The sequence below is a fragment of the Dendropsophus ebraccatus genome, chromosome 12 (genome assembly GCF_027789765.1).
Source record: "Dendropsophus ebraccatus isolate aDenEbr1 chromosome 12, aDenEbr1.pat, whole genome shotgun sequence".
Lineage (NCBI taxonomy): Eukaryota > Metazoa > Chordata > Amphibia > Anura > Hylidae > Dendropsophus > Dendropsophus ebraccatus.
The window spans coordinates 28,538,175-28,558,444 of record NC_091465.1 but is presented as its reverse complement, the minus strand read 5'-3'; the positions used below and the strand labels follow the sequence as shown (position 1 = coordinate 28,558,444).

Here is a 20,270-nt window from a genome sequence, read left to right as displayed (position 1 = left end):
CGTCGTGTATCACCTGTGCTGTTGCTGTATATCGTTTTTTGGAATAAATCCACGTTTTACACGTATTTTCACGATTCGAGTGCTGCAGAGTATCTTTTTCTAGATAGATAGATAGATTGATAGATAGATAGAATACTAGGTAGATAAAATAGGAGATAGAGAGATAGATAAAAAATTCTGATCAAGTGACAACTCTTTGCATCCAAACATTTTGTCCTAGGTTTGAGTAACCCCAATTCTCCAGAGCTTTATTATTACTGCTATAAATTGAGGGGGCTGACAGATTCACAAATACGTTTTCAATGAACCATTGCCTGAAACAATGAAAAGATCAACATCCGCACCCCAGGCACCATTTACCCCTGGTTTATGAGTTAAAGACTTCATATGTGGTGACGTCACTAACCCAGATACCGTGATGTCACTAGTCTCAAGACTGTTAGACTGCCACAATCTAATAGATAGCGTTAACCATTTCAACCAATCAGAATTACGTTTTTTTTCCAATCTTAATCCATACAATATTAATCAATTCAATCTATTTTGATCAATCATTTTATTTTAGATAATAAAAACCACCTACTGGCTACCATTAACAAGGTTTTGCATCCAAATCTTACACCATAGAAAACCCAAAACAAACCGCAACTGATAATTTAGCAAAAAACTGTTGGTTACTCACCCACATCAATTTACAATTTTATAAATGATAAAAAATTGTTGGTTACTCACCCACATCAATGATATTGTCAAACAGAAAGACAAAGCTTTGATCTTCTCCATTGACTGACGACAGAGCTGCCTTTTTCTTGGACTTTACTTTTGGAGATGGTATTGCCATGGTGACTTTAAAAACTTTTTCAATAACTTCCTGTTAAATCCGCCAGTATAATCCTTTCGTCTACTCCACCAGTAAAGCTTCGTGCCAGTTTTCAGATCGTTTTTGCTAATAATCCAACGTTATAGAAACCAGATCTGTCCTCTGTGTTTTCTTTCTACAAGATGTTCAGAAATCTGTTGCTTGGAATGTTTTTCTTCTCTCACATTTCCATGTCAAAGGCGGTCATCATGAGCCAGAGATCATCCCACCTCCATATACTGCTGTACAAATAATCAGGTGTGAGCTGGGAGAGAGGTGTGCCTGGATCATGCCCAGTACAGACGACACTTTACAACGTGTCTCCAGATAATTATCGCTATAATAAGTACTTCCTGTCCCCGCTCATATATGTATATATATCTTCACCCTGTCAAAGCAAAAGAACTGTTTATAGAAAGTCATTACGGTTTTACCGACAACAAATAATTATAAGAAGGAAAACCTCAGTTGGTCCCACGATATTATCATTGATTTTATGGATATCAGGATGGTGCGTGTTATAACCTAACATTTCATTTGAATTGTTCTGTTCAGTATCCTAAAATAAGGAAATGCACTGAATAGTTTTTGTGATGGAAAAAGACGAATATACAGTTTACAATAGTTCATAATAATGGACGTTTATTATTTCAAAATTAACGGATGTTATTTGCACAATGATGACCGTTATTATGAAAGACGGACGTCCTTTTTACAGTGTGAACCTAGACATAGGGATCCTCTTAAATGGATCCTTTAGAGCAGGCATGTCCAAACTTTTTTCGAAGAGTGCCAAATTTGATGAAGTGAACATGTGCGAGGGCCGACCATTTTACATGCTACATGCTATATGCTTTATAACACAGGCAGATAATAGCAAGCTGGATACCTGGGGGGCCGTAAAAGTTCGGAACGCGGGCTGCAAATGGCCCTCCGGCCGGACTTTGGACATGCCTGCTTTAGAGTGTACCAGCACTAGTTTGGGAACACTGAGCTATTGCATAGTCTCTTAAAGGGGTTGGCCACTTAATAGTAAAATTGTTTTGTGTGTAGTATAAGTTAGTGTATTCACATTACTTACTGACAGCAGCTCCCTCTGTGCCTCATAAAACTAAAATAACCCCCCCCCCCCCCCCAGGCTGTGCTGTCCTGCTCTGTGGTGATTCTGTCCATAAGATAACTGACATAAAGAAGCATGTGATCATGCCCTGCCCCCCAGTGATTTCCATAGGCATATACAGGCTCCGTGTTGGACACCAGGGAGTGGGGCATGGTCACATGCTCCTCCATGTCGGCCATCTTATGGACAGAATCACCACAGAGCAGGGCAGCACAGCCATGAGGATTCTGATGTTAGCTCTATGAGGTACACAGGGAGCTGCTGTCAGTATACTTACTAAGTGTACTAAGTACACTTACTAATACTGTACACTGAGCAATTTTATTATGAAGTGGCCAACCCCTTTAAGGAAAGGCAAAACTAATAAGATACGCATAGGCATATGCATAGGACACAAGTGTAGCTGATTTTATTAGATTTCCAAGTAACAACTGTGGATAAGTCACTACATGACTACAAAGGACTGACAGATACTGTGAAAACTGAAGACCAAGTGACTAACATATTACCAGGATCATTCTTGTCAAACGCTTTCCAAGTTCTTCTTTATGACTTACGACAACTACGTCCATAGTGCTGCTTTAGGGCTCGTTCCCACTGAGGAAAGGTAGCGGAATTCTGCGACGGAATTGTCCGCCGCGGAATGCCGTTAGCCTCCCGCTCATAATGGGAGTCTATGGGAGGCGCGCGCTCCTGCCCTGTCCGCGCTGAAGAATGAACATGTTCATTCTTCAGCGCGGACAGGGCAGGAGCGCGCGCCTCCCATAGACTCCCATTATGAGCGGGAGGCTAACGGCATTCCGCGGCGGACAATTCCGTCGCGGAATTCCGCTACCTTTCCTCAGTGGGAACGAGCCCTTATCTGTTGTCTGCTAAAACTTCCAATAAGAAACTAATATAACTGCTGAAATTCTGAACGGGACCTTTATCTGTCCCTTGACATTGCTCTGTGACCTTCATAGTCAGACCAAGAGTTCATTCAACATGATGGTCAATGCGTGTCAAGGTGCTGAAGAGGTCACTCCTCACATTGCCCAAGCATGTCTACATCAGATGCCGTACTTACCTTTCACACTATTTTTTACCTAGCAATGTAATACTCCTGTTGGACACTAAACTTAATGTTTGTATGTAATATTTATACAACTGATATTACTTTAGGTGACCTACTACTGCTACTTCTGCTATGCACTTTGGGGACCTTTTATCTAGATGTGCCCCTGGCGTACACCATGAAAAAGGTTTCAATTTTGGACTTTTCCATAGTATATCCACCATGTAAGCCACACTTGATTAATGGGTGGGTGTAAGAGACGGAGAAGGTGTGGCCTCCTTCAGGATGATTGTTGGTCTATTATTTTGAAGAATGTTAGGTTTAAACCAATTGATCATCCTGTATCACATATATAGAAAACCATATAGGATCACATCCCCTTCCCTTTTATCCATCCATTCCCCTGCCCTTCATCTATCTTTTTCCCTCCCTTGGTTGAAGCTGATGGATACGTGTCTTTTTTCAACCTTTCTAACTGTGAAACTATGTAATATTGTTGACTGGTTTTCTGTTGCAGTGTCCCAACACCTGTACCCTAACTTCTGGGTTATATAGGTTGTTGTGTGGCTGGAAGCAGTTGAGTCTAGCTTAGGCTAGTGAGCAGACAATTCTCTTGGCCAACACTGGGTTGTTAGGGCTGTATTACACAGAGCGACAATGGGCCAAATCGTCCCAATGTGGATGATTGTCGCTCCATGTAATAGACAATGATCAGTTGATGAAACGATCACCAGCTGATCGTTTCTTTAGGCCCAGACCTAAAATCATCAACCACTGACCGCGCATCACTATGTATAATAGCAATGCGCAGCCATTGATTGCCCAGTTAATACATTACCTGTCTACGCTCCAGGTCTTTTCCTGTGCTCTTCTCCTCAGCCAACCACTAGCCGGGACCAGCTCAGACAGGCCGATCTATAGCTGCAGCACGCGGTGCAGGAGAAGACCAGGAACATGGACAGGTAAATCGGCGCTCGTTTACAATATTGATCGGGCCTTCATTGGACTGTGTAATAGGACCCTTTGTGGGCTTCTGGCTGGAGTCAGTGCTGTGTAGCTTGAAGTCACAACATAACTTGTGTTGATGGCATAATCAGAAAGTTTTACGGATACTATCAAAAACTGTTTGGGCACTACACTGCCATCCTCCCACAATTGGCACACAGAGTCCCAAGTGGTTTATATGTTGGACCTGTAGCCATGGTATATTACCTCTGGTAAAGAATGCCTCTAAAAAATATTCCGATGCGCGCCAACGGCGTCCCTAGCTACTGGCCAGGTTGCTGAGGGCGCGGTGGCATTAATTGATTCTGCCGCGGCCAGGGCTGCCTGCCTCCGGCTGAGCAGCACAGCTGTTCTATGTTTAGTTTAAACGATTGGCGGCCAACACCACCAGTTGTTCTGTTGTATGTCTCCTGGGGCTGGGACTTCAAGCCCCACAAGTATCCCCCCATGCCTGTGTCCCTTGCTTTCGATACAGCCTAGTTTAATAGTGTGTCTTGACCTAGAATTTCCTGCATTGTGTATTTGGCAATATGACTTTTTGAACTTTTGGCTACACATGTTGTACTGTGCCTCTCTTTTGTTACTGACTCGGAACCCTGACCATGACTTATTGTGTTGTATCTGTCTTGTCTTTGTTCCATTTCACACTTATATAGGATTAGGGACTGTCGACCAGTTGTCCATGGCCGTTTAGGCCTGTTAAGGCAAGTAGGCAGGGACAGCAGGGCTGGTGCCAGCATCAGGGCTGCACCTGTCCTTTGTCATCCTGGTCCCATATCCTGACAAAAACAGAATGTAATGGAACAAGCCATGTGTATCTCCATATGGAATCACCTACATAATACACAGTATCTAAGATATTTCTAAGTACAAGCACTGTGCGCATGTACTGGAGTGAACCTTCCAGAGTAAGCAAAGAGCCTGCACCTTTTTTCATTAAATTAAATTAATTGCATGAAGATATTATTGTGAGTTATGACTAAAAGCAGCACAAGTCTCCAAGTACATAACATGCAATTAAATTTTATTGGACGTTCTTAGGAGGAGCGTTCTCGCCATCTTCGCCGCGGACAGGATTGCCTTATTCAAATGCATCAGTGAAAATGTTCTTGTAAATTAGAAAAGCCTTTATTTCTGCATAGTTAATTATATGTTAAGACGCAAAAAATCATGTCAGCAGATTTCACAAGATGTACAAGTTGAAACTGTGCAAAATTAACTTGTCAAAAACACACAGCTCAATGTGACCTAAAACACTTACGGTTTGCTTGGCGCTCTCTATGGCAGATACACCTCTGCTGTACAAAAAAAGCTATTTAAAGAGATGGGGGGGTTGTGAAGTTTTAAAAAAAAGGTATTCTTTGATGTGGTCCCAGAGGGGAGGATTTGTCGACGGCAACTATTTAGACCTACTGGGGCAGATTTATTATTGAAATGTGCTCCGAAGGACTGCTGTATATGCTGTGCACCATATTTGTTACTTGTTTAACCCAATTTTTTTGTCAGCATTTGACAGAGGGTGTGTGGCCTTGGTATAAGGAAGGGTGTGTTGTTATAACTTTCAAAATCTAAATCCAGAGTAGATGTGATATGAAGCAAGTTTGCAATTTACATTCATAATTTATTTATTTCTTTAGTTATCTTGAAAAACTCGTCGCTTCCTGTTTTCTGGCTCTTTTTTTCTCAAAAAACGTGAAACAGTCAGAAAACAGGAAGTCCTGTGTTTCTCAGGCTATCTGAGCGCTCACAGAGAAAGCAGTCATGTGATTGATGGATACAATGAGCCGTGACTCTCTGTACCGGCCGGAATTCCTGTGTTTAGTCTATTTTTTTTAACCAGCACAAGTCAGAAAATCTGCCTTCAGAAGACTGGACCTGGAGTTCTGGTAAGTTCAGCTTTGTTTCACAGCATGATTACAACAACAAAAAAGCAATGAATGTATATTGCAAACTTGCTTTATATCACATCTACTGTTGATTTAGATTTAGAAAACTTTAAAGTGTACCTGTTATGATATATAAAAAAAGCACTCAAAAAAACTGTAAATATACAGTTAAAGTGACTCTGCCACCTTCAACCCTCTTCCCTCAACCTCTAAACTAAAATCATCTGTTAATAAGTATGCTAAATCTGTAATTTGTCGCTTTCTACTCTTTTGCATTTGCAAGCTGTAAGCCTACAAACTGGGCATGCTAATGCATAGAGAGGACTACTTAGCTCAAGAGTAGGATGGAGAGGACTACTAAGGGCCCTATTCTACAGGAACGATAATCGTCCGAATAGGCCCCATTTGGCCCGATTCAGGCCGATTATCGCTCGGTGGAATATAGAGAACGATCAGCCGATGATCGTGTCATCGGCTGACCGTTCATTTAGGGCCAGACCTAAAATCATCGTTCCCCCACCGTGCATCGCTACGGTGGAATAGCGGTGCGCGGCGGGCGACCGACAATTTGAGAAGCAGCATACATTACCTGCAGGGCTTCTCCTCTGCTCTGTCTTCCTCCCCGGGTCCCGCACACTCTAGCTTCCGAATGGTCTGTCAGCTGACGGAGCGCTCAGCCAATCACAGGCCGGGACCGCCGCGGCCTGTGACTGGCTGAGTGGCCTGTCAGTTGACAGGCCATTCTGAAGCTAGAGCGCGTGGGACCCGGGGAGGAAGACAGAGCGGAGGAGAAGACCTGACAGGTGATGTATGCTGCAAGGGCTGCAAGGACATCGGTAACGATGTCCCTGCAGCCCTCGTTCAATGATCATTGGGCCGTGGAATAGCCCCAGTAAACGAGCGGCGATCTAGCAGATCGGCGCTTGTTTCCATCGTTGATCGGGCCCTGCTCGGCCCGTGGAATAGGGCTCTTAGACTCCTTCATTTGTGGGCTTATAGTAAAGGAACGCAAGCAAGTAGAAAATAAAAATTGCAGTTTCAGAATCCACTTTGTTTATTCTATTGACTGATAACTTGTCTAAAGTTTAGGATTTGTTTTGGAGGTGACAGAGTCCCTTTAACGCTTGCCTAATTTATGCAGTTTTGATTTAAATTTCGTAGCTCCAGCTCCATTTAGTGTCCCATTCTGCTGCTCATGCTTCTGAATTTCGCTCTGAGCTGGTGGGCAGGCCCTTTGATTAGTTAGTTTGCCCAGCTGCAGTAGTGCACAGGGCTGTGTACAGGGGCATGCCTGGCCGCTTGCCAATCAGCATTCATCTTCAATGGGTCAGTCTGTGCACAGCAGAGGGACAACTGGCATCCTTTTCTACATCTGGCCTCTTTTTTTTGCTGTTACTAAAGACCAATGGCCCTAGTGTTGGAGCTTTGACTTCAGTTTTGCAGTAACAGTGTAAGTCTCTGTGACAAATCTGGTGCATGTCTACATTAGCACTGGCTAAGACATTTCTAGTAAATGTGGGCCACTGCAGTATACATCTACAGTAAGTCCATTCAACTCGTTGCCTAAACCCACAACACATTCAAAGTGATTTTGTGTCCATACAGTCATAGTCCAGAAGGTTACAGTTCCAAGACTTAAAGTCACTGGGTTTTATGTGGTTAAACTAAGTGCACTGTTGTATACTATGGGGGAGATTTATCAAACGGTGTAAAATTTAGACTGGTGCAAACTGCCCACACCAACCAATCACAGCTCAGCTTTCCTTTCAGCACTGCCTAAAGCTGAGCTGTGATTGGTTGCTGTGGGTAGTTTGCACCAGTCTAAAATTTACACCCTTTGATAAATCTCCCCCTATGTGTTTACAGATTGAGCCCTGCAGCACTTAGATGTATTTTTATTATTATGGAAATCAGCTCCAAAAGATCAGGGGTTGTTTTCCCTGGAGGCATAAGCCCAGCGGTGTAAATCCAAGCTTGTGCTCACTTCCATCTGACTCCAGGTGGATTGACATCCACTGGGCTATACTTTTAACTACGCCTTCTAACATTAAGGCTATGTTCACACTATGTAAGTTTCCGGCCGTAGCGCGTTCTGTGAATAAGCGGCTGGAGACTTACGTAGTTTGCGTATAATGGAAAGTATACGAAGTACGGCTGCACAGTTCACACTACGTACGAACTTACGCCCGGATCGTATGCGGCGGCGTAAAAGATGAACCAGACGATTGTTTGCGGACGAAAATGCCGTAACTTACGCCCGTAGCGTTACATGCGGTCCCGTACGTAGTGGTGATTTGTTCATTTTTGCAGCTTTTTGTGCCGATCCAAAAGGTTCTGTGGGGTGTCCGGGGCTAGCCGAAGATTTCCAAGTAAAAGACCGCTGTCAGATCGCTATGTAGGGCGCTCGGGAAGCGTAAGTAGACTACGGGCGTAAGTTTGCGGTCCGTACGTAGCCGGTCGCAAATAGCGTAAATCTCCGGCCGGAGTTTACCGCGTATATCTCCAGCTGCGAAAATATGCGGCCGGACATATACGCAGTGTGAACATAGCCTAAACCTGCATGGGTGCTCTGCAAACCATGCTCAGCGCATGAATGGTTCTCTGGGCTTCTCCCAAATGCTACTAGGGCTTATCTGAGATGTGAGAAAGCCCAAGTTTAGACCAGAGGCTGTTGGGACAAACTCAGCTCTCAGTAAGTGAAGTTCAAAATAAAGCCTAGGTCATGGCAATTCTGCCAATATGTGTGGCGCATATTCATACAGTTTCCCCGCTCCCAGCATCATATTGGATATGCTGCTGTGCTGTGCGGGGGGGGGGGGGGGGGGGGGGGGGGGATTCCACGTCCTTGTTGTTTGTGAAACACAAAACAGAAAAAAATTCTAAACATCAACATGAGCAAACTTTTGACTTAAATACCCTATTGAGGCTACGCTCACCCACAGTAACATAAAAGCAAATACAACGGTAAAATAGATATTAAATATGCAGTCATATTTTGAATCCAATGATGAGCTACATTAAAACGATACTGTATCCACCCCACCCCAAGCTGCTGGTACCTTCCTTTTGATGAGAGTAAGTCCTTCCCAGCCGTGTCTTATAAAATGCGCCCGGCACCTTGGTTAGGGTAAAAAATAATCTCTTAAATTGCAGCTGCCGAGTCAAAGTGGTGTGGCCTAGAGTGTCTGTGTCCTAGACCTGCGACGCCTCTCCTTTCTTCCTACCCGTCCTTGTCTAAACAGTGCACAGTGCCACTTCAGACTTTTAAACCAGCGGTTTGAGGGAGTGGGTTGGTCAATACGGTATTGCTTTAAAGTCTATGGAAAATCTGTGCACACATTGTAAAAAAAATATATTATTGTCTTTTGCTTTTTTTTTTTTTGAACATAGCTCATTTTGTAGAAGCATCTAAAGCAGTGGGAACTACCAGTTTTCCATTTTTCTCACGTTTCACTGCTATGCTGTATACGTGGGGGTTGTTTTTACATTCCAGTTCGGCCCTGTCATTAGATCCTTACATTTCTCTTGCCTCCAGCACAGGAGACGGCCCATTATCACCTTACCAGGAAATCTGATTTTACGGACTGACAACAGAGATAAGCAAATTATCTTATAAGTACATGCTTCCCTATCGTGACTCTTACATTGACAGACAATATCACAATCAGCCTCAAAATCACATCAGAAAAATTTATAGGTAACCTGAACTTGGCTAAAGATTTTAAAATATTTAGAGAATTGTCTAAATGGCCCTCCAGTCATGCAACGTTAGTATTAGAATTGCATTGACAAAATTTTTTTATTGGACAGGCATCATTTAACGACGAATAATGGGCGTTATTTTATAACAATGGTCGTTATTCGTATAAAATAATGGCCATTATTTGACGTTAAATGCCGTCTGTCCAATGCGCCTGCCATTATGACGGTGTGTGAACATAGTCTAATAATCACATGTAAGTTAGGGAATTGCAAGTTCACAGCGTCTGTCTCCTGTAGAGTGGAATCACTCTAGGTATTTTTGCAAAAAGAAAACAAAACAAAAACCCAATAAAAATATAGATTTTTGGGGTTCAAAAAACCTGTGGCCAGATGTCAGCCGAGATTCAATAGGAAAATAATGAAACCAAAGCCATATAGCATAATTTCCATTGATACATTGATAGCTTCACTATGGCAGTTTTGTTTTTTGTTTTTTTTTATATTTGTGGCGTTTTTTCAACCCAAAAAACACCGTGCAAAACTTAATTCTGATGGAAGCCAAAAAACCATGTGCTGCTTTAGGCTTTGCTCACCATTCCATTATACCATGATGACAGTGCCAGACCCATCAAACAATTGGTAACTGTGCCCAATGATGGGGTACACCAGGTTCCATCATGGTGTCCTTTGTTCTGAGCATGCTGTGCTTTGTTTCCCAATAAAATATAATGGCCCTACCAATGGAGACTTAATGTCTGACAGTAGTGTGTACTAAGCCTTGTGTCATTGGACTATCGTAAATCAACTATGTGTAAAGCTGTCTCTTTGTTAGGGTTCTTTTAGACACAAGATTTGTCAGCCGCGGGTGTGTGTGTGTGGGGGGGGGGGGGGGGGTAAACAAGCGCTGATCAGCGCTCATTCGTAGTGCTTTTACACGGCACAGCAAATAGAGGAGCCTGGGCTATATATATATCTGTGCTGTCAGTTTCCCTTTGTCTTTATCGGCCGCACAAAACCTGTTTACACAGGAAGATGTTTCCGGCCAATGAGGATAAATTTTAAAGCAGGTTCTTAACAGATCGCTGTCACTACAGTCAGTGGTTAGTGACACTCCTGGCCGACAATCGGCTGTGTAAAAGGCCCTAAGTTATATGGAGAATCCTTGGCCATTTCTTATTTTAGGGCATACTTAGGCCATAGAAAAAGGGTCATGGACACCCCAATTTCATCATGAGGGATGCTGCCATTTGGATGGAATCGACGCAGAGATTCCGCTCGGAACCCCTGCCCATGCCAATTCTTTGAGCGGAGAGGTGCGGAGAGCGGAGGTGCACGAGGCCTCTCATTGAAGAGATAGCAGACGGAATTTGGCACTGAGTCCGCGAGTGGGGGTTCCAAGTGGAATCTCCATGCTAATTCCGTAGTGTGAACGGGCCCTTATGCAGCCAGGCATTCATTAGTAGAATGGCATGTGGGAATAGCAGAATGAGACCCTTATTTGACTTTTACAGAGAATAGTTGTGGGTTTTAGAAGACAGAGCCAAAGCTATTACCGTATCGCTATAACGGGTGTCTGCAGAGAAGGGGTTGTCTTCATTGGACCTCCCTTTTGAACCATCTAGACATGGTATTACCGTTGTAGTATGATGTAAGTGGTTGTAATATGCGTACAGAACTGCAGAATATGTTGCAGCTATATAACTTGTAAAAATGGTAAGCTTATATGTGCAAAATTCCTATTTATCTCTCCCAGTAGGTGAGAAATGTGCTACAGAGAACATTTTTTACTCACTCCACATTCTTCATTCTGAGGAGAGGAAATTACCGCAAGTCTTTGCTTGTCCTGAAACACATCACCTAATCAAACAGAGCAAACGTTCTTGTGGGATTCTGCAAGTACCAAGCAATGACGTAAATTCGGAAATCATCCAGCTACAATGAGAAGTTTCCGTGATGGTGAAATTCGGCAGTTTGTGACCTAGTGAAAAGGCATGCACCCAGGGGCGCAACTACCACTGTAGCAGCCATAGCGGCTGCTATTGGGCCCACCGCATCAGGGGGCCCCATGGCCTGCTCCTGCAATAAACTGGGCCCCCTGAGCTGGCATTATTTGCAGCCCGAGTGGGCCTACCGGGTTCTGCAAAGTTCCCTTTAACTGAAAGCCCTCCTGACCAGCACTTGCAGTTATGCAGGTATGACTACACTTGTTGGCTTAGTGGTCAGTCAGGAAGGGGGGGGGGGGGGGAATCAAAAAGTTGCTAGGGGGCCCAATCATTTCTAGTTACCCAGTTACACAAAGACAGACATGTTCTCAGTCACTTTCTTACACCTTTGTGGGTTATACACATTGACGTTTGTGACAACTGTTTTATTTTATTGATGACAATAGGATGGACTGCCCTTTATTTGTCATTGTTTTAGGACACAACAAGATGTCATTTAATGGATATATGTTATTTTAAACCTGCATGGTTTGGTTACATTAAAGGAGAACTCCAGCCATTTTTAAAATCCGGCAGCCGGCAAGTTGAGGGGGGAATTTGATGAGTATGAACTTACCTCTCCTTATGCCTGTGGTAAGTGGCGGGACCAGCCTTGAGACCCCCGTTGGAAGGCATTTTCCTCCGAATTGGGATGATGTCATGACTCGGGGGATGGGATCAGCCAATCAGTGACTGGAGCGATGTCCTGCCCCATTGACTGACTGGCAGCCATTCAATCAACCAGGTCGTCATGTGTGCAGCGCCAGAGATCCCCGGAGCCTGGCAGGGGTCCTGAGGCTAGTCCCACCAAGGAGGGGTAAGTTCGGACTTTTTAACAAATTTCCCCCTGCCCCTGCTGGAATTTACCAGTGGATGGAATTCTCCTTTAGCGCCAGTTCACACATGGTAAAAGAGGCAGAATTCCGCGATGGAACTCTCCGCCACGGAACCCCACCTACCTGGGTGTCATACAGGCTGTCTATAGGAGGCCTTGCGCACCTCCGCAATTAGCGCCTCTATGCTCAAAGAATTGACATGTCAATTCTTTGAGCAGAGAGAGGCGGAGAGAGGAAGCCCGCAAGCCCTCCCATAGACAGCCTGTATAACAGCAGAGAGTTCAGTCACGGAATTCCGCCTCTTTTACTCCATGTGAACTGACCTTAACCCTTCAGAGTGAGGAACAGTGTTCCCACTACTGTTATTGAGGGAGTGCCTGTGAGTCAATTCCATAGTGCACTGGGCTACTGGGCTGTTAACCAGTAGCATGGCCAGTCACAGGAGAACACAGCACCTAGCCTTTTCTGCTATGCCATGATATAGTGCTGGGGAGTATACACTGAACAGGATGGTGGTTTATTGGGGGACTAGTTTTAAAGGGGTACTCCAGGCTAGGGGTATTTTCCGTGTATGGCCAGGGAGGAGTGGATATAGATACCGCCGGTCACTTACCTCCCAGGTTCCAGCGCCGGGTCCCAGATCGCGCCCCCGAGACCCTGCGCTGGAACCGGGGAGGTAAGTGACCAGCGGCATCTATATCCACCCCTTGCCTGGCCATATACGGAAAATACCCCTAGTCCGGAGTGCCCCTTTAAGTTCACTTCTATAAATGGCATGTGGCAGGAGAAGGGGTGCACTGACTTTACAAGGTGCTATGTGACCAGAAAGGAAAGAAGCTGCTGCAGCACAGCAATGAGGGGGCTACTCTATGGGTGGGTTTACATAGATTAGGTGGTCCAGCATCCTTCTTTTCATGACAACTTATGCCACAACTAATAGCAAAAATGCATCAGTTGTCCTATCCTTTTTTTCCTTTAACCATCAGTGCTGGAAGACAGAACACTGCAAGATGCATTTCTAAGTCTGGCCTGTCCCACGATCCAGCGCCCCAATTGAATCGCCAGATGCTTTAGTCTGTCCCATTCAAATGAATGGTATCAGTTCAAAGATCCATTTCCCTCTGGCACTTTGCTACTGGGCCGGAGGAAAAATCTGTCAGATCGCCTGATAAATGTAAACCCACCCTAAGCACTAAAGTGCTGCTATGCTAAAAGGAAAACTATCATTCACCTTTCAGGGAAAGTGAAAATGCTGTAGAAGAAGTAGACAAGCTCGTAGTTTGCAGGTACACAGCCCAGGCTTGCCCTTCCCCTTTCTTGCATACATCATAGGCTAATCCCTGCCCCCCACTTCCTATTTTTTCAGTCTGTTCTGTCTGCTACTAGAGACAGATTTTCCATGACAACAGACTGACTAGCAGATTTCAGGAAAGGGAGACACCTAGTGTCCAAGACTTAACAGCTGCTTTATTGGGGTACAGAGTCATTTTTGGTGAATTAACTGATTTGCAAACATGTTAGGAATCACAAAAGCTTTCAAATGGAGGGAAGTTGTATGACCATTTAAAGAGACTCTGTCAGTAGGTTTATGTTGTCCTGTCTCAGGGTAAAATAAAATAGTGACAGAGAAGCTGAACAGAATGATGTATCACTTACATTGTTCTGTGCAGCTGATTCAGAGATATCTTTCTGAATAACATAGACAATAAGTAGTCCTCTCCATTGTGTGCAAGAGCCCAGTAGTCCTGGATATTCATGAGAAGCCTACAACTCCGCCCACCAGCTGCTAAATGTCAGTTATCTATATATTCATGCTAAGTATAGGCAGTCAGCTGTCAATCAGCAGCTGGTGGGCGGGGAGAGGGGTGTGGCAAGAATCCTATTCTCCTGCATATTAGGAGAACTGCTAAACCAAATGATGTACATACTACACCGAACCGTTCAGCATTTCTGTCACTAGTTTATGCTGCCCTCATTTAAGGCATCATAAACCTAGTGACAGATTCCCTTTAAGTCACATCCTAGGACCTGCATGATATTAGTAACTGTTAATCTCAGCTAGGGGAACTATATGCATCACTTACAGGAGATGTTCATTTTAATTTCAGCCCCCTCCTCTTCGTCGGCTCCTGATGTGGATTATTTACAAAAATACATTTATAGTAAAGCCAGGACATTAACTCCGCCTGTACGCAGTGCTTTCCCAGTCATTTACTTTGATGTCTGGAAAACATAATGGTTAATTGTATAACTCATTAATGCCCTTTCAACAACTCCATAGGCATATCAGTCTCTGCAATGGAATGCAGCAGGTAAACCTAGCAGAGGCACAGATGATGTCTCCGGGACAAGCTGACAGGCTCAGATATTTAATATTTTATCTTCCTTCCGTGCCTTCCTGAGTACATATCAACACACCAAACAGCTGTCTGCTCCATTCCAGGGGTAATTCTGTTACACCTTCACCCACGGTATAAACATCTTCTTCTCATCAATTATTAAAGACAATCTTTATGGCTTCTTATTAAAATTTATTGGGGTGGGGGTGGGGGGGGCGACAAATAAATTCCCAGATTAATGTGGAACAAAGTTTATGATACTTCAGGGACAAGATGTGGAATTAGTAGCTACAGACTGTCATCTGTAATTGTGTCTGTCTGTAGTGCAAGGCTAATGTTTCAGGATTGCCTGTCCAATGATGGGAGCGTAATATATACTAAATATAATAATAAAAAAACAATATTGAATAATTGTATATACAGTATTAGGCTATGTTCCCACAGCGTGAGAGACTGGCCGTTCCGTGACCTGGCCGGGTCACGGAACGGCCGGTCCCTAAAAAGATCACCCCGGCAGGTACTGCAGTACCGGTCGGATGATCTTTCCTGCCGCAGAGTAGGGATGGTCCGAATCGGGTTCGTACGAACCCGAACCCTCGGTAACGATTCCCGCTGTCTGGGATACAGCCATAGCCATAGGCTGTATCCCAGTTTTCCAGGCGTTACTCCCGCTGGATCCGCCCGCTCCACGGAGTGGGCAGACAGCGGGAATCTGCTGCCGAGCGTTCGGGTTCATACGAACCCGAACCTCGGCAGGTTCGGACCATCCCTACCCCAGAGTTCTGATGTGGGCGCATCCGTGCACACTTACACAGAACTCCCCACTGCACATTACTGAGTGTAGTGTGCACTGACACGATTTTCTGCGACCGCTATTCACAGAATAGCAGCCGCAGAAAACTGACATGTCAGTTCTTTGCGGTGCCGCTAGGGATCCCGGCTGGAGTGTATACCATGTGTTTACGCTCCGGCCATAATCCCATAGAAGATGAGGCAGCGTGTCTTTTCGTAGAAAGTACAGCCGATGTTGCTGATTGCAACAACGGCCGTACATTTACGAAAAGATACACTGTGGGAACATGGCCTTAGGAATAGCTGAAACTGAATACTGCTGTATTAGGCTGGGTTCACACTGGGTTTTGGTTTGTTTGTTTGTTTGTTTTTTGCAAAAAAAAATTATTTTGAACAGTTTTTTCATTGATTTCCATTATAAAAATATGCAAAACAAGAGTCCGTGGAGCCTCGGTTGCGAGTCTCAAAACACAGGATAGCCAGATATCTCTAGCCTGTTGCCACGGAGTGCCCCATGATGGGGAGAGCACCATACCACCCTGATAGATAGCCCCTTAAGTCCCACTCGGTTGCGAGTATTGGAACATAAATAGGGAAACACCAGGGTGGCCCCTTTTTGTCAACATCTAACTCAAGGTGTGAGTATTGCGATCATGACAAGGGCTTGCCAAGGCAGGCATCCACCCACAGACAGCCGTTTTGGGGTATTTGCCCCTCGTCAGTGTGGAGCAGGATTCTGTCTGGTTGGGGGAATGACAAATCAACCAATAAAATACAGTAATCACTGAACTCAAGGAGATCAGTGAAAAAATTCCAATGAAGTACTCAATCAAGAGCCTCCACTCACACCTTGAGTTAGACGTTGACAAAAAGGGGACACCCTGTTGTTTCCCTATTTATGTTCCAATACTCGCAACCGAGTGGGACTTAAGGGGCTATCTATCAGGGTGGTGTGGTGCTCTCCCCATCATGGAGGTTCCCCGTGGCAACAGGCTAGAGATATCTGGCTATTCCCGTGTTTTGAGACTCGCAACCGAGACTCCAAGGACTCCTGTTTTTCATATTTAAATTTTTGGGGCCATCAGTGGAGACTCTTGATTGAGTACTTCATTGGAATTTTTTCACTGATCTCCTTGAGTTCAGTGATTTCTGTGTTTTGTTGGTTGACTTCCATTATAAAAAAAAAGGATTAAAACTGAACCGTTTTTTTTTAAATGTATACAAAAACATAGTCGGACGTTTTTATCCATTTTTTTTTTATAGTGGAAGCCAATGGGAAAACAGACACAAATGCATCTGGGTTTTTTTTTCACTTAAAAACGGATGGAAAAAAAACAAACAGATTGCAAAAATGCAGTGTGAACGCAGCCTTACTATAGATGTTGATTTTGATTGGGAGTCAAGTGTTTATATTTTAGAGTTTCGTGAACTCAAAGTTACTTTAGTTTCGCTCATCTCTAGTTGCCGATAGCCCAGCTCTATGATATACACTTCATGGTGGATTAATGGGTTAAAGCATTGTATGCATAATGAGTCTAGTGAATATTATTATGCTTAGTTGGCTGACAGGATGTAATTAAATCACTCAAGAAGAGGCAAGATGATGCTCCCTGATTGGGCGTTGCATCCTTTAGTTTATAGAGTTTTGTTGCTTAGGTAAATTTACATCTGATTATCTGAGAAGAAAAGGCGAAGCTTCAATGTTCTAGAGTTTACTGGACAGGTTTTTGTTTATGTTTTTTAAAATGTATATATATAGTTAGCAGGATACGTCGTTGTATACAGTATATGGCTATGTTCACACTACGAATGAGACCGGCCGTTCCGTGACCCCGGGCGGGTCACGGAACAGCCGGTCTCAGCCCGGATCATCCCGACCGGTACTTAAGAACCAGCCGGGTGATCTTTCCGGCCGCGGAGCTTTGATGCGGGCGCATCAGCGTGTGCCCGCATCAGAGCTTCCCATAGCACACAGCTAAGCGAGCGGCCGGAGCCGCTTGCTTCACTGTGTGAATTGACAGGTCTTTCTGCGGCCGGAATTCCAGGCCGCAGAAAACAGACCTGTCAGTTTTTTCCAGCGCCGCACAGATCCCGGCCGGAGCGTATATGATGTGTGTACGCTCCGGCCGGGATCCAATTGCACACAAGGCATGTTCAACTCCGCAAAACTACAGCCGTAGTTCTGCGGCGAGAACTACGGCCGTAGTTGTACGTAGTGTGAACATAGCCTATGAATGTTAGTTTTAATTTAACAGTCGCTTCTAAAAAAAAAAAATAAATCTAAAGTGGTTGTGGCAATATACTCACTTATTTTCTATGTTTTACATAGTTTTCTATGTTTGAATCAATATTATACACAGCCTAAATGTGCTCCATGCTCCCTCCATGTTGATATATAAATACAGGAAGTCCTAGTCCTCTGCACTCACGCAAGGAAAGACTCCTGTTCATCATGAAGGTTTTATATCAACTGGGGGCAATTAATTAAGCTTAATTATATTATTAATTTTGCTTATTGATTTATCGACTATGCATGCTTACCAGGAGACAATGCTCTTTCTTATGGAACTTTTCAGTCAGTGTAATGTCACTGTGTGGTTACAGAGGTTTTGGTGATGTGTGACAGGAAGTGGTGTATTCTCTCCAGTCTGACACAGTGTTCTCTGCTGCCACCTCTGTCCATGTCAGGAATTGTCCAGAGCAGTAGCAAATGCCCATAGAAAACCTCTCCTGCTTTCCAGACTGGAAAGAATACCACTTCCTGCAGGGCATATGGGGTGACCACCGGTGAGAAGGTACAGCCGGTCACTTGCCAGATGGTAACGTGTGACGCCAGTTCTATGGTGGTTGGCCGGGATATAGCCGGACCCAGTCATGTTATGTCGTGACGCCAGTGCTGGTTGGGCACACAGGTATGGTGGCACACCTGCTTTTATTTTAAAGGGACGGTTATACCTTGTTCCCCTGTGAATAGTGTCCTGCCGGGTTGTTGCAGGGTCCCTTGGGTACTTATCACGGTGGTCCAGAGTGGAGTAGTGACTGACCCGGACTATTGGCACTGCCACCCACAGAAAAGGGAGATGACCCAAGGAGTGTGTGTGTACTGCTTTGTATTGATATAATACTTTACACTTGATAAGACACTTGATAGTTTAGGATCCATATCTGTAGTGAGAGTATAGAGAGTAGTACAGTTGTGCTGACTGGATTGCGTGCTGAGAGGTATGAAAGAAGAGCAAAAGAGCAGAGAGGAGGATGTCGTGAGAGTCCAAACCCAAGTAGTACTGTGCTCTGCGGGGATGTCGGAGGTAGAATCAGAAGAATACTTGAGAAGAGAGAGAATACTTGTACCTGTGTTGTGACTCCTTGGTCTTTGCACCACCTATTGCCCACCAGTGTTGAGCAACCCGTCCTAGAGGGTGACACAAGCCCCAGACCTTGTTACCTGAGGTGAGCAGAATGCCGAGGGTTCCCTGTTTACACCCGCGCTGCGAGATAGAGTTCATAGGCTTCTAGCAACTTTGCTCTATCTGGATCAGTTCCTTTACTTTCTATATGGATACTGTCCTGCACTGCGTCTCTCCTTGTCCACGGCGTGGGTTGAGATGATCTCTGACTTGTCCTCTCTAGTGAAGGTTTAACACTGCATAGTGTTGAGTGGAGTTACTTGAGAAGAAACTGTAGGTTGCATGTGCCTGGGTCTGCTTCTAGCCTGCACACTGAGACTGGGGACCTGGCAGAGGGCCAGGGCCCAACTGGACTGCTGTAGAGAGCATTCTGGCTTGCATCCTTCCTCTACAGAATTTAGCGACAACAGACCTTACACTTCCTCTAACCATGTGACTTCCTATCTACAGCCCCTATAAAGTGTGCTGTGAGTGGGCGAGGAGTGCATAAGTGAGAAGTAAAGAGAGAAATGATAGGATAGAAGAAGAGAGTACTCTCATTGGCTTACAGATCCATGTGACATACAAATAAACACTAACCCCTTCAATACTACAGCTGTGCAATAACTGAATACACATACTTGCAATAGCGACATCTTGTGGCGAAACTTTGGCACTACTACATCACCACTTGCACACAAACAGTACAGGCTTTTACGAAGGGTGTAACTAATAGCAACACCCGTGGTGGGACACCACACATACAGCAGCTGATAAGTACTGGAAGACTTAAGATTATTGAATAGAAGTAAATTATATATCACTGGCACTTTCTGGAACCTGTTGATTTGAAAGAATTTTTTTTTTTTTTGTAAACTACCCCTTTAAATGACATCATGTTGTAACCTGCAAGTAACCGTAACTCAACAGTCACACAAAATCCATTTGAGAAGGTTTTTTTGTGACTTTTGGGTCATGGCATCTTGTGGGTCATAACATAACCCCATTTACTTTGCTGAGCCTAAATCCCAATGTAGCCCTAGTTGTATGGGCCAATCGGAGATAGATGGCTGTACTCAGCTGACTCCAGAAGTTACATAGACTGAGAATGGAGAGGCAGCACACACCTGTGTCTGCTGCTGTATTCAGACAGGAGAATCGGGACCCCTCTTCTGGAGAGTGTTGGGGGTCCCAGTAGTTGGATTCTCAGGGATCAAACAATTATCCCCAATCCCGAAGATAGGTAATCAGTGGGGAAACCCCTTTAATGCAGATGGCAAGGCCTCATGTATTTGAAGTTTTTAACTAC

The 20,270-nt window shown here is 44.4% G+C and overlaps 1 protein-coding gene across 3 annotated transcripts in view; it reads right to left on the bottom strand.

Annotated features, from left to right (window-relative positions):
- The window catches only part of PLCH2 (phospholipase C eta 2), a 518,781-nt gene that overhangs the window by 448,936 nt on the left and 49,575 nt on the right, over nt 1-20,270 (bottom strand). For all 3 annotated transcript variants that reach the window (XM_069948824.1, XM_069948825.1, XM_069948829.1), the window contains exon 2: nt 733-1,247. In XM_069948824.1, coding sequence (XP_069804925.1) covers nt 733-841 — 109 coding nt within the window. In that variant the 5' untranslated portion in view covers nt 842-1,247. The remainder of the gene's footprint in view (nt 1-732; nt 1,248-20,270) is intronic.